General features: G+C 44.8%; 1 protein-coding gene across 1 annotated transcript in view; it reads left to right on the top strand.

Annotated features, from left to right (window-relative positions):
- The window catches only part of KIAA1549L (KIAA1549 like), a 266,135-nt gene that overhangs the window by 190,244 nt on the left and 59,389 nt on the right, over positions 1-16,502 (top strand). The window contains exons 13-14 of the mRNA XM_041722356.1: positions 5,345-5,535; positions 11,958-12,085. Of these exons, the coding sequence (XP_041578290.1) occupies positions 5,345-5,535; positions 11,958-12,085 (319 nt within the window). The remainder of the gene's footprint in view (positions 1-5,344; positions 5,536-11,957; positions 12,086-16,502) is intronic.

Here is a 16,502-nt window from a genome sequence, read left to right as displayed (position 1 = left end):
GCTTGGAGGGCCTGCAGTGGTTGGCATGACCGTCTGCTCGGGACAGGTCAGTCGCCCCCTAAAGGTGCCCAGCTGTTTCCTCTTTCTCACACACTACCTATGGGTCCTGTATGTACTTCACCCCTTTGTGTCTCAGTTTTTTCATCTGTGAAATGGGGATGATAACAGGATGTATTTATATGTTGTTGTGAAGATTAGGGGAGCTATGCAAGTTACTTTGAGCTGGGCCTGGCACATAAATATTACATTCGAGTTGGCCTTTCTTTTTTTCTTTCTTTTCAAGTTTAAAATAAATTAATTAACATATAGTGTATTATCAGTCTCAGAAGTAGAGTTCAGTGATTCATCAGTTGCATATGACACCCCATGCTCATTTCATTAAGTACCCTCTTTACTGTCTGTCACCCAGTTACCTCATCCCCCGCCACGTCCCCTCCAGCAACCTTCAATTTGATTCTTATGGTTAAGAGTCTCTCATGGTTTGTCTCCCTCTCTGATTTCATCTTTTGTGTGTGTGTGTGTGTGTGTGTTGATTTCATCTTTTTTTATTTTTGCTTCCCTTCCCCCTTGCTCATCTGTTTTGTTTCTTAAATTCCACAGATCAGTGAAATCATGTGATATTTGTCTTTCTCTGAGTGACTTATTTCACTTAGCATAATTCCCTCTAGCTCCATCCATGTCATTGCAAATGACAAGATTTCATTCTTTTTGATAGCTGAGCAATATTCCATTGTGTGTGTGTGTGTGTGTGTGTGTGTGTGTGTGTGTATCACATCCTCTTTATCCATTCATCTGTCGATTGGCTTTTGTAACTATATATACTTTTTTCTTAAAAGGTCTGGATAACATGTCTGCCTTTGAAATTGTTGGGGATTATTTTGATCTGCTAATTTTACAGAACTCGTTGAAGCAGCTATAGATACTTCATGATGTCTCAGCAGTGTCAAGGGTCACTAGTGTGTGTCCAATGGCAATTAATGAATCACAGGTGATTGCGAATGTCATCAGTCAGAGGAGTAAGGGACTAGTCTTGAGTCTTTCACCACTTAGCTGTGTGATCTTAGGCAAGTCACTGACCTTTCTTTTTTTTTTTTTTTTAATAAATTAATTTTGTATTGGTGTTCAACTTACCAACATACAGAATAACACCCAGTGCTCATCCCGTCAAGTGCCCCCCTCAGTGCCCGTCACCCAGTCACCCCCACCCCCCGTCCTCCTCCCCTTCCACGACCCCTAGTTCGTTTCCCAGAGTTAGGAGTCTTTATGTTCTGTCTCCCTTTCTGATATTTCCCACTCATTTTTTCTCCTTTCCCCTTTATTCCCTTTCACTATTTTTTATATTCCCCAAATGAATGAGAACATATGTTTGTCCTTCTCCAATTGACTTACTTCACTCAGCATAATACCCTCCAGGTCCATCCACGTTGAAGCAAATGGTGGGTATTTGTCGTTTCTAATGGCTGAGTAACATCCCATTGTATACATAAACCACATCTTCTTTATCCATTCATCTTCCTATGGACACTGAGGCTCCTTCCACAGTTTGGCTATTGTGGACATTGCTGCTAGAAACATCGGGGTGCAGGTGTCCCGGCGTTTCACTGCATCTGGATCTTTGGGGAAAATCCCCAGCAGTGCAATTGCTGGGTCGTAGGGCAGGTATATTTTTAACTCTCTGAGGAACCTCCACACAGTTTTCCAGAGGGGCTGCACCAGGTCACATTCCCACCAACAGTGCAGGAGGGTTCCCCTTACTCCACATCCTCTCCAACATTTGTGGTTTCCTGCCTGGTTAATGTTCCCCATTCTCACTGGTGTGAGGTGGGATCTCATCGTGGTTTTGATTTGTATTTCCCTGATGGCAAGTGATGCGGAGCATTTTCTCATGTGCGTGTTGGCCATGTCCATGTCTTCCTCTGTGAGATTTCTCTTCATGTCTTTTGCCCATTTCATGATGGGATTGTTTGTTTCTTTGCTGTTGAGTTTAATAAGTTCTTTATAGATCTTGGAAACTAGCCCTTTATCTCATACGTCATTTGCAAATATCTTCTCCCATTCTGTAGGTTGTCTTTGAGTTTTGTTGACTGTATCCTTTGCTGTGCAAAAGCTTCTAATCTTGATGAAGTCCCAATACTTCATTTTTGCTTTTGTTTCTCTTGCCTTCATGGATGTATCTTGCAAGAAGTTGCTGTGGCCGAGTTCAAAAAGGGTGTTGCCTGTGTTCTCCTCTAGGATTTTGATGGAATCTTGTCTCACATTTAGATCTCTCATCCATTTTGAGTTTATCTTTGTGTATGGTGAAAGGGAGTGGTCCGTCACTGACCTTTCTGAGCTTTTGTGTTCTTACTGTAAAACGAAGACTATGATGTTCCTCCCGGAGGTGATTGTGAGCATGAAATGAGGTGTCAGTGTTTTGCAGGCTGTAAGTATTGAACATACATGGGAACTTTTATTATTAACCTAACAGTGGCCACTGTTGAACTCGTCAATCCTTAATGTCTCTCTGCTCACTCATTGTCAGCGCAGTCCCCTGAAGGATCCAGCAGATAGCTTCAACACAGTGTAAAGGGTGAGGGACCAAATCCAGGGAGAATGGGGGCAAAAAGGAGGCCAGGGCCAGCTTGTTCTCTTTGCTAGGTTCTTGGGAAGTCTTAAGTGCCATTGGAAACTCTCAATTCCTCCTCACAGACAGGCCAGGAGTCTTAGCACGGGAGCCAGGTCAAGTATGGTTAGTAGATGCCCAATCAAGATGGCAGACTCTAGAAGGAGAGGAGAGGCCCTGGGAAGAACCATCAGGCAGTGGTTAGATATTTTGGCTCTGCCTCACACAGAACTGGATGCCAATCCCAGCCCTGCCACAGACCAGCTGCATGAGCCTGGGGGAGTGGCTTGACCTCTCCAAACCTCTGATTCTTTATCTTTAAAATGGGGAATCATCATAATAATACCCACCTTGAACTACAGTGGGGATGAAATGTCTTAATTGATTTCCTGCATTTGGCACTGTACTAGTAATATCAAACGTTCCTTGAGGGCAGCAGAGGACCAGATATTATTCATCTTTATATCTCCTGCACTAGGCACAGTCCCTGGCACAAGCCAGTGCCCAAGAACTCTAGTCGGCACTATGCTAACTAGGATAATGGGGGCCTGGAGGTATTACAGAAAAGGAGTCACCAGGAGGTACAGCTGAGCAGCCAGGTCCAGGCAGGCTGTGAAGGGCCCTGATGCCTTGCTGAAGAGTCTGAGTGCTGTGAAACATTTTTAATGGGGGAGTGACGTGACCTGATGTGGTTTTCAGGGAGATTAACTTTGGAAGCTTGTCCAGGATGAGCCTAGAAAAGATGTGAATGGAAGCAACAATACCAAGCCAGGAGACAATAAAACAGTGGACCTGGGGGGAAAATGTCAGCTTCTAGAAACATTTCAGTTGAATCCACTTGGTGACCATTGGTGGGAGGAGCAGATAGTCCAGTAGTCTAGGAACATGACCAGGTTGTTCAAAGGCTCATTCCATTTCATGAGGCCCCACAGGAAGGAGGGAAATGAACAAACACTATTTCAGAAGCACGTTGCCAGCTCCTGGCACAGAATGTCCGTGGTCACCATTTGGGATCAGAGTGTGTGTCTCAGCCAAGAGGGAACACTGAGCACACTTCCCAGAGTGAGTTTCCTCAGGAATGGGGTGGTGGGGGGGAATGCCAATAGCAGAACTACAAGCAGCTTGACATGAGGAAGCTTTGCTGGATTTAGCAATAAAACTCCATCCTGGGGCAGCCCCGGTGGTTCAGCGGTTTAGCGCCGTCTTCAGTCGAGGGTGTGATCCTGGAGACCGGGATCGAATCCCATGTCAGCCTCCCTGCATGGAGCCTGCTTCTCCCTCTGCGTGTGTCTCTGCCTCTCTCTCTCTCTCCCCCCCTCTCTCTGAGTCTCTCATGAATAAATAAATAAATCTTAAAAAAAATAATACAATAAAACTCCATCCTGCCCTGAGATGCGGCAGGAAGATGTGATGGGTTGGGCCGCAGTCCTAGACTGATCCATCTAGCTGGGTGCTCCCTGCTACATTTCTTAGGAAAAGTCACTCTTGAAGGGGGAGGTCCTTATCATGCCAAGTTCTGAGTGAAACCATGTGGTGGAGGTTGAGTTTCATCCCCAGATTTTCTTGAGGATAATCACTGATTTCTATTTCACTTGGTCTGTGATGTAATAAGAAGGCAAACAGTCTTAACGAGTATTCATGGAGCACTTACTGTGTGCCAGGCACTTCACAAAATGCTGAACATGCCTTTACTACTTAATCCATGCAGCATGTCTTTGAGGGCGGTTAAGTCATTTTCACATCCTTATATATTGGATCCTGTTTACCCTACTATTATCTCCACTTACAGGTGAGGAAACCCACGTGCTGAGAATTTCAGTGTCTTATCCGAGGTCACCTAGCTAATACGTGGTAGAGCTGGGATTGGAACCTAGGCAGTGTGTTTTGGAGCTGGTACTCTCCACCACCCCACTGTCCTGCCTCAAATCTCTGTTGTGCTGCTCTGGGGCAGAAAGCAGAATAGAGACACTCCTAGGAACTGTTTAAACACGCCTCTTGGTTTTTTATTGCCCTACTAATGGATGTCTGTTGGGCTTTGCTCACAGCTGCCCTATTCACGTGGGATTTCAGACATTGTGCAATAAAAGCCTTGCTAATTACCCAGTAATGAATCATAGGAGAGCCATAGGTCTGGATTTGAGTGATTCCATAAATTCCATTTTATTATTAATGATTGTACTGCCGCACATGTGGAAGCATGTTTCTTTCCTTCTGTTTGCAGAGCTGTGATTCCTCTTTAAAACCCAGGGGTGGTGTAAATAAAGCAGACCTGATTGTCTTCATTTCTCATATGAGAAAATTAAGGTTCAGAATTCAAGCAACTTGGCAAAGTCACACGCCTCTTACTACACATAAAACCATGTGAAAGTGGGGTTCGGGGATGACAGGTCATTCCTAGACAGGAGAGGATACTGGACTTACTTCACATATCAATTAAGAGTATCGAATTAGCAATATCCAGTGACTTACTATTGGTGGTTTAAAATTCTTGAAAGAAGTTTGTTCTCACATGCATATTTGCATCTTATTTATGCTCTTCTATGGAGATTCTGTAGCTAGGTGGAATGAGCACAGATTCTGATTTTGCAGACAGGAATTATGGGGGAGATTTGAGCTCACCCTTGTTCATCGGAAAGCTAAGTGTGGTACTGTCACATGCATGCTCCTGCCCGTCCTCTCTCAAAGCCATCATCGGTAACACTTTGTCAGGAATAGGACCACAAATCCATTCCCTCTTTGCAGCCCGTGCAAGGCTTTGATTATGCCAAGCAGCACCTGGGCCAGCAAGGCGCCGATGAGGAGGTCGTCCCTGTGACTCAGGAAACGGTGGTCCTCCCGCTTCCCGTCAGAGATGCTCCTGCCTCTCAGGAAAGAGACATCACCCAGGATGGAAGCACCATCAAGACGGCCAAGTCCACCGAAACCCGAAAGAGGTAGGCACGGGGGCCAGCTTCCGCCTCTCTCTATCAGCAAGGGGAATAACTGATGGTGAGAGCAGCTGAAGCCCTCAAGTTCATACCACTTTCCTCTTTAAAAAGTCCCCTTCGTGCTTGTTTTGAATATTTGGGAAGGAGACTGAGGGAGATGATGAGAATCTTAATACTTGTTTCTTATGAGCCACGCTTTGTAAGGTTTGATAACACTGATCAGCCAACAACAGCAGAGCTTTAGCTTTCATATGTATTACAACAAATTTGGCACTGGTGTCATGCTTGTATTATTTAACTTATAAGTAGTGCCTTTGATTCAGTAGAGTTGGATTTTATCTGGCCGTTTTTCAAGGTTTGAGTTCAAAAACCATTTTGGGAAGGGGGTGCCTGGGTGTCTTAGTTGGTTGAGCATCTGACTCTTGGTTTCAGCTAAGGTCATGATCTCAGAGTGGTGGGATCAGGGTTGTGGGATTGGGCCCCTGCATGGGGCTCCATGTACAGCAGGGAGTCGGTTTGAGATTCTCTCCCCACTACCCTTCCACCTGCCTCTCTCTCTCTCCCTCAAATAAATAAATAAATCTTAAACAAAATTTTTTAGGAGTATTTACCATAAATAGAGCACTTTGACAGGCATGGGAAGGGCTACAGAAAGGTTTATGATTGAGTCGTGACCCCAAGGATCTCATGATAGAGAGACAGAGAGAAAAATACCTGAAAACCAAGCATGATGTGCAGTACTCATAGGGGAGTCTGAACAAAGTGCTGTGGAAAAGAGAGGGGGAAGAGCTTAATTCCGATGAGGGAAAGGATGGTGGAGGAGCTTGTTTTAGCTAGACCTCAGAGGGTGAGTGGAGCACCAATAGCTGGGGAGAGATAAAGGTGTCCAGTCCAAAGGAGCTGGGGGAAAAGAGGGATCAGCACACATTCACTTAATGGTGAGTGTCCCTAGGGTTTAGAGTTCACAGTGGTTGGGATGCAGTGAAGGATGAAACCAGAAGATGCAGGGAAGGATGAAACCAGAAGTAGGGGGGCTTAACTGCCAGGTAAGGGACTTTGACCTGTATTCTCCAGGCAATGGCAAGCCACTAAAAGTTCTTCAGCAAGACAGTGACATCCAGCCTGTATTTTAGAAAGACTGCTTCAATGGCAATGTGGATGATAGATGGGAGAGGTTAGGCTAGAGGCCAGGAGACTCACTGTAAGGACTTTACAATAGTCTTATAAAGAGGTAATGAACTCTATGACAAGCCCTGTTGGCTGGCCAAACCAACTCCCATTGCCAAGTCCCTTCTCCCTTCTCCACCACAGTGGAGGCTGGAAAAGCTACATCATCCCTGCCTCCTTCCTTTTCTCCTTCTCTTCACCTAACATTTTGGTTAAGTGTTGTTCACCAGGCACCGAGGATGTGGCAGTGAACAAGACAAAGCTCCTACTGTCATGGTGCTTACAATCTGGAGGAGAAAGATAGACAACGAACAAATAGAGAAGTAGATACATAGTAAGTCAGGTGGTGATGTGTGTGAAGAAGAAAACCACAGCAACGTAAGAGGATAGAGCAATGGAAGGGGGTAGGGGTGTGATGCTGTTTTAGCTAGGAGGTCAGGGAAGGCCTTTCTGATAGAGTGACACTTGAGAAAGACCTGAATGAAATGATGTGTATGCCTCAAGGCTATCTTGGACAAGAACATTCCAAGCAGATGGAACAGTATGTGCAAAGCCCAGAGGAGGAAATCTCTTAACATACTGAAGAAGAGCAACAAGGCCAGTGTGAACTAGGGAGGAAGTGGTGGCAGATGGGTCAGAGAAGTTGCCTGAAGTTGATCATGTCAGGCTTTACAGACCAAAGTCAGGACTTGGAATTTTATTGTGAACTTAGATCAGAAGTCATTGGAAGGTTTTGAGAACAGTGACATGATGTGACTTGCAATAAAACTGCAAGGCGAGAGATGGTGGTGTAGGCCAAGGCATGGAAGTGTGAGAACTGATGGGATGCTAAACATGTTTTGAAGGAAGAGCTAACAAGGCTTGCTTGGAATGAAATAGAGAGGGATGAATTTGCCATTGGTTTTGTTGGAGAGGACCAGAAGAGAAGAAATCTGTAGGGGATAATCATGAGTTTGGATGTGGGCATGTTAAGTTTGAGATGCCTGTTGGGCATGCAAGTGGAAGTGTTCACAACTCAACTGTTGGGTTCAGAGGAGGGGTCCAGAGTAGAAATATAAGTGGAGGAGTTGTCAGCATTTAGTTATTTAAAGCTATGGCACTGGATGAGGTCACCTAGGAGAGTATAGGTAGAGAAGAGATCCAAGACCTGACCTCTGGAACATTGCAATGATTAGAGGTCCAAATGAGGAAGAGTCAGCATAGGAGACCGAAAAGCATCAGGGGGAAAAGGCATGAGGAGGACAAAGCAAGAAAGGAATCCAAGAAGCCAAGAGAAGAGAGTAATTTGAGGGGGAAGAAAGGATTGTCTGTGTCAGGTACATAAATTTTGCACTGGAGTCATGCAGCCAAGGCTCTGTGTTTTTCCCTCCAGGAGTTCTTGGTATCTCAGAAAGGGGTACAGAGAAAGGTATAGAGGAAAAAGGTTGAATTTCAGCTTGAGTAGGAAAGAAGGTTGAGGAGATACGGATTAGTTATCTATTCCTCCACCACACACTCCTCCAAAGCTTAGCAGCTTAAAACAACAGCCATTTCTTTAGCTCATGATTTTTGGTGGATTGGAAGTTTGAGCTGAGCTCAGGTAGGTGGTGGTTCTGGGCTGAGCTAGACTCAACTGATCTCAGCTGGGCTCACTCATGCATCTATAGTAAGGCAGTGGGCTGTCTGGTCTGGCTTGCTGCTGATAGCCTTGTCTGGGGCGGCCCGGTCTCTGGGGCCTCCTTCCACATGGTCTCTCATCCTCTGGCAGGCTAGCTCTGGCTTTCTCACAGGGTGGTTACAGCAAGAAAATAAGCCCCCAAGTTTAAGCACTTCTTCATTCTTTGCTTCTGTTATGTTTGCTACTGTCCTGTTGGCCAAAGCAAGACACATGGTCTAGTCCAGAGTCAGTGTGGGAGGTGGCTACCCAAGCTTGGTTACGGGGAGGTGGACTGCAGCAGTCTGCCCCAGCATGGGGAGTTGAAACATATAGAGAAGTAATAGATGAATTATCTGAATTGACTGGCAAATAGAATTACTTACAGTATTATTCCCATTATGATCTTTGCCAAATACAATAAAGGCATGTTAACAACCTATTTATCACCTATTAGAGGACGCTAAAAGGAAATAAATAGAATTACTAAAATTAGGATATTAACACAGCACTACTGGGAAGAATAAAAATTCTTTTCCACCCATTCTACTTGAGTGATTTAAAATCATATAAAGATTTATTTTTAAAAAATTCTTTTTTTAGAACAAGCATTTCTTCTTGAATGAGAAAGGCATCTACCCTTGGTAATCAAATTCGATTACTTATCCCTAGAATTTTATTAAGAAATATTAGCTTATGAAATAAATATAAAGAAAACAATGCCTACACAGCTGAGTGATTTCTATATTTGCTTCATAATGTATCTGTAAAAATAGAATTTTACTAAGGGCTGGCTATATCATGGCCAAAGCTATGCGGGAAACCCCACTTCTGTTCAAGTTCAGCTGACCACGGGAGTCTCTAATCATTTGGAAAAATATTAAGATGCCAAAACCAACAGCAGACCCATCAGGCATTTATTTTTCTGGCCTTTCCATCTTGCCGCATCAGTTCCCTCATTCCTGCTGGTTGAGGACTCCATGACCTATCAGGACGGGTCTGTTAGGTGATCCAAAAAGTTTTACAAGTGAAACACAGGAGAAACCAGGAGTGGGTGGTCATGAAAATATCTCGATTTTTAAGCCTGTTTTTAAAACTATTTTAATACTGAAATCTGAGGGTTCAGCCACTTGCCAGACAACCAGACAGTTGTTGTTGCAGGTCCTGTTCCTCTAGCCAAGGCTCTTGGTGATGCAATTTTGTTGATGTGTGACTGCAATTAATGGGTGAGGTTAGAGAATCAACCTCATAGGGACAGTCATTCAATTCAGTGATTGGCCCTAACTGTTCAGCAACTGATTAATCTCTCCCCCACCTACCCCATCCAGGCTCCACGTACACCCATATCCCCAGAAGAGGGCCTATTGAGTTCAGTACCCCAGGACCATAGCCTTACAGTTGGCCCTTTCTTGCTTTCGAAAACATCTTTGTTACTGTCATGTGAGTGGACATACACACGTGCAAATCTCACTCTCTGTTTTTGACCAGAAGTTTGAGTTGATGGCTCCGTGTAAACATAATCTATAAACTGATGAAAGAGTAAAACAGAGGTGGAGTTTCTCTCCAGAAATGTATTTATTCAAAAAAAAAAAAAAAAAAAGGAAAGAAAGAAATATATTCATTCATACCTTTCCCAGGAGTGAGAGAAAAAAGCCAGAAAACTGTTTCAGGATCAAATGAAGGAAAGAATATGCAAATGCCATTAAGTATTTTATGATCGTAAAATAGGTTACAAGAAGCCCTTCTCCTTCTTTCCTCTGTGGACCTCAGCGAAAGTCTTGTTGTCCCAATAAAGCCAGTTGGAAGAGTGGGTGCCATTAACTGAGGGGTTCTGAAAACAATCCCAGGGCTTATGTCTTCTCTGTGGATGTATATTTGTATGGCCGGCACTCAGTGATCCAATAGCTGTTGGATAAATAATAGACATTTAATAAATTAATACTTTATCCATATTTTCCCAGGATGCATTCTTTGTATTACTGTCTTATGGTGAAAGAGATCTGGGGCCAAATAAACTGGGAAATGCTGGACTAAACAAAAGGAGAGGAGTCTCTTTATGATAGGACTGAGCATGGCCTTTGATATGTTAATGTGCATCAGGAATATCCAAAGAAGGAATACAATAGACAACATTTCCCAAACTTGTAGTTGTCTGAGGCACTTTGGCCAGGAACATCTCATTTGGCTCTGTTGTTCTGTGGAACCCTCTGGGCAGATGTTGCTTTCTCCCATGGATGTGAGTGGACGCTCTCACTGGTGGTGATTTTAGGGTGCTGAAGAGTATAGAACCAAGGATTTTTAATTCCCAGAGGATGGGGAGGGAAAAGGAAGGGGAAAAAAGAGGAGGTATTCACAAGGATACACAGCTTCCACTTAAGGAGCTGCCTACTTACTGAGCAAGCGCTACATTTTATTCCAGCCAATTTTCCATTGTAGAGGCTGGATGTCTTTAGGTTCTGAATTTGGACAGTTGACCGTAAAAGAATTAGAGGTTTGATGAGGTGTCTGGACATTTGCCTCCTGACTGTCTCCACAGAGGGGAAGGCAGTTGGTCTTTATGATGATCTGAGGCCTGAGGAAGCATGAACCTCAGCAGGGTCCCCAAAAGCCCATTTCTCACGGAGTTCCAGAAGACCAGAATCGGCCCCCAGGGAAGGGGAGAGGGCCCTGTGGCTTGCTGTGCGTAAAGGCCTGCCTCATCTGGGATGTTGTGGGAGACAGGAAAGGAGAGGTGCCCTGGCACGTGGGCAGAGCCCCTACCTGCAGGGGAAGTCCTGGTTTCCAGGACTGATCCGCCGCTTCCTAACCCAGCCCAGAACAAAACACTCCACCCCCTTGAGCATCACATTCCTTACTTGCTGAACAAGGGTGATGATCACCAAATCAGTAGATGGTCCTAATGATTCACTGAGAGTTTTGAAAGCATTCGCGTAGTCCTTGGCACCTAGATGGCGCTTCCAATGGGGAGCTCTTGGAGAACATGGGTGGCGTCTTAGTATCTCTATATGCCAGTGTACCTGGCACAGTGCCAGGCACAGAGCCGATGTGCGTAAAGTATTTCCTGAAGAAATGAATAGCTCACATTGGTAGTTTCAGATGTAAGGGGTCGCCAGTTGACACAGTCAAAGAACGTGTGCATGCATGCGCTTGAGTGTGAGACAGAGCAGAGAACTCAGGGGTGGGGTGACTTTAGTGGTCAAGGTACATTCTGTACAGAGAACCATGTCTTATGCGTGTCCCTGCAGATGCCACGTGAATCAAATGCTCTGCAGCGCTATTCAAAGTGCTGTGTTTTAAAAGGAGGGCACGCTTACAAACCCCATCACCACTGTTTCCATAGTCACTGGGGGTTAATGGAACAGAGATGGGACCTGAGGGCCACACTCGCTGAACTTGTCTCCAGAGCTAAGCACTCCACCTAAATGACATACTTCATGAAGACCAGCTGCTTCACCCAGGCCGAAGTGTGGGGCTGCTTTTGTTTTGTTTCTTTTCCTGTATCATTCATTCTTTGTGGGTGAAACCAGAATGAAAGGCGACAGACATAAACTGTGCAAATAAAATAACCTTGAGAGGAGGCTGCTGGAGTCGCAACTTACCGTCTTCCTGTTGCTATGGTTACTTCCAGCAGGTCGCCCAGTGAGAATGGCTCTGTCATCAGCAACGAATCAGGGAAGCCCAGCTCGGGGAGGCGCTCGCCCCAGAATGTCATGGCACAGCAGAAAGTGACAAAGGAGGAGGCACGGAAGAGAAATGGTGAGAAGCCTTCCTTGCCAACACCAGCCCTGAGCCCATCCCACACACACTTGCGCACATACGTGTGCCCACACTCACATGCACCTGTGTGTTTTCACTCTAGGGTCTTCTCTCTGATGTGCCCCCCAGAAAGGTCAGGAGTGTGCTACCTGCCTCCTGGGATACTGCCCGTCCCCCTTCTCTGAATTATTCTGACTCACCCTCCCTGCCGCCTGTGCTTCTGGAATTGCCTAGTGCTTTAGAAAAGCCCTGTGCAGAATGAGCCGATGTGTGCCTTGCGATTTTTCTAATTCTTGGCTGAATGGACAGGATTCCCAGCACCGGATCCACTAGGGGGGCCAGGTCTCTGAAACGCTGCTTGTCTTGGAGATTTTCCCCCTCATTTTCTTGCCCTGACTCCCTTGATAAGTTTCAGGGGTTCAGTCTCTGCCAGTAAGTCTAGATATTGCTAATCGACCTCTCCCAGGAAAAACAACACAGTAATAAATCTGTCGTTATAAAAATCAGCCTGTGCTTCTGCCTTGATTCTCTAGGGAAGCGTAACCATTTGATCTCTCCCTCACACAGATCTTTTCCTTCCCTATAAAGGATGGGTGTTGGGGTTTATTTATAAGTCACTGGAGCTGCCTTATTGTGTGGTGGTACCATCCATGCCTGGCATCCGTTGGCCATGACTGTGTGTCACCTCCTCCCGGTCCCACCTTTGTGCGTCCCTTCTGCGCGTGATGCTGACTGACTGGAGCCCAGGTTCAAGTACCCGGTGCTGCCACTCAGTTCAGAAGAAATTCTTTTCAGCTTTCAGTGGGTTGTTAGGTGGAGTCCTACAGAAATGCCAAGTGAAGAGCTGGGTAATCTAGCACTCAGGTTAGCTGTGCTTCCCTTTTAAAGGGATGTGATGGAATATGAATCAGGGCCTCTCTCTTGGAGCTAGTGCCAGAAGATTCTTTTGTTTTCAAATGTCACTGATTTATTTTTTTCTGACCCAAAAAAAGAAAGAAAGGAAGGAAGGAAGGAAGGAAGGAAGGAAGGAAGAAAGAAAGAAAGAAAGAAAGAAAGAAAGAAAGAAAGAAAGAAAGAAAAGAGAGAAAGAAATAAAGAAAAAGAAAAAGAAGAAAAGGAATAATGACACAATGGATTTTTCTTCTGCTGGGCAAATGTGGCCCTCATTCCCATTTCCAGCCATTATGTAAAGCACTGGCTTAAATTGTCATAGCGACTTCATTCTGGAACTTCTTCTCCTGACTTCCCCATGCCCTATAACAGAGACTGCTTTCTACACCAGGATCCAGGTCTGGCATGTGGGGTTTTCTTGGACTAGCGATCCTACCTGGGACCACCAGAAATCCTACCTATCAGCTCTCTGCCAAACCAGCTCACAGAAGGCTTCCCAGAAATATGTAAAGTCTAGTCAAAGTCTGTCCTCCCACACATGCCCCATCACCCACCCCAGTGCTCAAATGACCTTGAATAAAACTCAGCCTGTGTCTTTCTCAGACCTTCTTACTATGCATATGATAACACACACATATCTGTTTTGTTGGATTGCTTTGTTTTTTTATAAAATGAATCAGTGTACATAGTGTTCTATGCCCTTTCTCTTGCTTAGGAACGTACAATGCACAGACTTCTTTGCAGTAAGTCAGTAAATTATATTTACAAGATGATGCCTTTCCCTCTCCCTTGCATTTAATCCATAGAAGAGGAGGGAGCAGGGCATGTTTCCGACCCCATCACTCCCTGCCCTGGCTGGTGAGACACTGACCTGCCCAAAACGTTCCTGCTGACCTTCCGTTCTTGTTTTCCACAGCTCTGCCTGCCTCCTTATTGTTTAGGTCACTTTGATTATTTAAATATCAGGCACAGAAATAACACGAGCCAGGTGCATGAATAAAATCCAATTACTGTGCTAGGTTGAGGTTTTAATGTGTTTGTTCTATTAAAAAGCCATCCTTTCTCCACATTTATCGTGCTCCATTGCATTTTATTTCTGCCAGAGGTAAACCCAGTGAGCTTCCAGGGGTGATGGCTTCCCTTTCACCACAGGTCCCCATTCAGTGAGATGCAGTTTGAAATTTTCAAACAGAAATGATGGGGCCAATTGGTTTGCTGAAAATTCAGCAGATGCTGAAGTACATCAGAATTCTAGGCTGGACCTTCTGTGGAACCTATACTTGTCCTTTTTTATCACAGAGCTCCACTTTATACCATATCATAGCCATGATCTTCATCAAAATATCAGTAGTGTATTTTATTGGATTGGAAGAGGAATCAAAGGAGGGAAGAAGGGAAAGAAGGAAGGAAGGAGGAGGAGGGAAAGAAGGAGGGAAGGAGGGAAGGAAGGCAGGAAAGGAAGTAGATTACTGATTTATGTAAGTTAAAACCAACAGCACAAGTAAGACACAATGAGATCGGGGAATGGTTGCATTTATGATGATGATGATGATGACGGTGACGTTTGGTGGGGGACCCTTCCACAGTTTAACTGTGGTGCTTTCCTTTAGCATTCTCTCATACTTTTCCCTTTAGGGACTAATTATGCATCAAATATTCCCATGAATCTGCTGGACTCCCTCACTTTCATATATCGAGATTTAATGTAATATCTTTTTCTGTAGGTCTTTGGGGAGGGGGGCAGGATAACTATTTTTCTCTTAAACCTGAAGGGATTATTGTGCCAAATCTGGATCTTTTTTGAGAATAAGGTTGGGACAGAACTGTAGTTCATGCAATTTCCAGGGTATCCTTTTTCCATCCCATTCTAGTTATGTTCTCTCCTTACCCTGTCCACAGGGTGCGAAGTGAGGGAGTCACCACCCAGAATCAATAAAAAGACTGAGTACCAACCATCTCTTCACCTTCTGAGCAGTGTAGTAATAGCATAACTTTGACTTCTACGAGTTCCATGTGTTTTGCACAGACTAAGAACTAACAACAGTCTCCTTTTCTAAGTCAGCACAATTTTTTGTCATTCCTTCCTTCCTGCCTTCATTTATTTGACAAATCCTTAGTAAAAGCCCACCACATGTTAGACATCGTTAAGGCAATAGGCATCAACCTTTTCAAAGGTGGGCCAGAACAGAGCTAGATTCCAGGGACGGGGTGGGGGCAGGTTCAATCAATACACATCAGCAGTGATAAGTGCTGTGAAGAAAACATAGCAGGGTGATGGACAGGGATAAGGAAGGGCTTTTTCAAGCTGCAGTTGAAAAATAAGAAGGAATGGGGCATGCCAAGATCTAAGGAAAGAGCATACTGAGCAGAGGGAACACCTAAGGCAGAAGCCCAGAGGTGAGAACAAGCCTGATGTGTTCAGAAGGCCCTTGTACCTGGAGCAAAGCAGATGAGGGAAATGTGCTCAGCCGATCATCGGGGCCAGATCATAAAGACTCTGGGTTTTATTCTGAAAGTGGTGAAGGCTTCAGAGGGTTCTGATAGAGTAGTACTTTGATCTGGTTATCCATCCTGGCTGCTGTGAGTATGTATCTTAGGTAGAAAGACAAAAGTGGAAGCTCCCATGAGGGAGATTGTTTAGGTACGATGGATTAGGTACGTACTGCTGTGTAACAAATTGCCCCCAACACTTGGCAACCAAAAATGGCAATCAGTGTTTATTATCCTCATGTGGTATCTGTGGATCAGGAATTCAGAGATGACTTAGTTGGGTGGTTCAGGCTCAGAGTACCCCCGGAGGTCCCAGTCAGGATGTTGACTTGGGCTGTAGTCATCTAAAGACATGACGGGGCCTGCAGAATCCACTTATACGAAGGCTCCCTCACATAGTTGTTGGCAGGAGTCTCAGTTCCTTGCCACATGGGCCTCTCCATGGGGCTGCTTGAGTGCCCTCATAACATGGCAGCTGACTTTCCCCAGAGTCAGTGATCCAGGAGAGAGCAAGGTGGAAGCCACAGGCTTTTTTATGACCTAGCCTTAGAAGTAACACATTGTCATGTCTGCGATTTCCTATTGGTTACACAGCTCAGTCCTATTCATCGTGGCTATGAATATCAGGAGGCGAGAATCACTGGGTGCCATCTTGGAGGCTGGCTGCCATAGATGGTTTTCACAGCAGTTGCCCAGGTGGGAGATAATGGTGGCCAGGCAAGAGTTGTCCAGCAAAGCTCTACTCTAAAGAGATGTCTGAGCAGAGATTTTCTTCTGTCATTGGCTGTTTGGTGTCCTGCTGCTATTTTGCAAATGAGTTCACAGAACCAAAAAATACTCCAATGATATAGCCTGTTGTTAGACTCTGAAGTGTTTTAGCCACATTGTACGATAACGATTTACTCAGCTTACTTTGGCAAATCTGTGATTATGGTAAGTGACAATATGATATAAACCGTGTGTTTCTCAATAATTTAAATAGCATCCCAATCTCTTGAGTAAGCCGTAGGAAAGATGAATATACTTCTATTACATT

The sequence above is a fragment of the Vulpes lagopus genome, chromosome 11 (assembly GCF_018345385.1).
Source record: "Vulpes lagopus strain Blue_001 chromosome 11, ASM1834538v1, whole genome shotgun sequence".
In the NCBI taxonomy this organism is placed as follows: domain Eukaryota; kingdom Metazoa; phylum Chordata; class Mammalia; order Carnivora; family Canidae; genus Vulpes; species Vulpes lagopus.
This window is presented reverse-complemented; position numbering and strand designations above follow the sequence as displayed.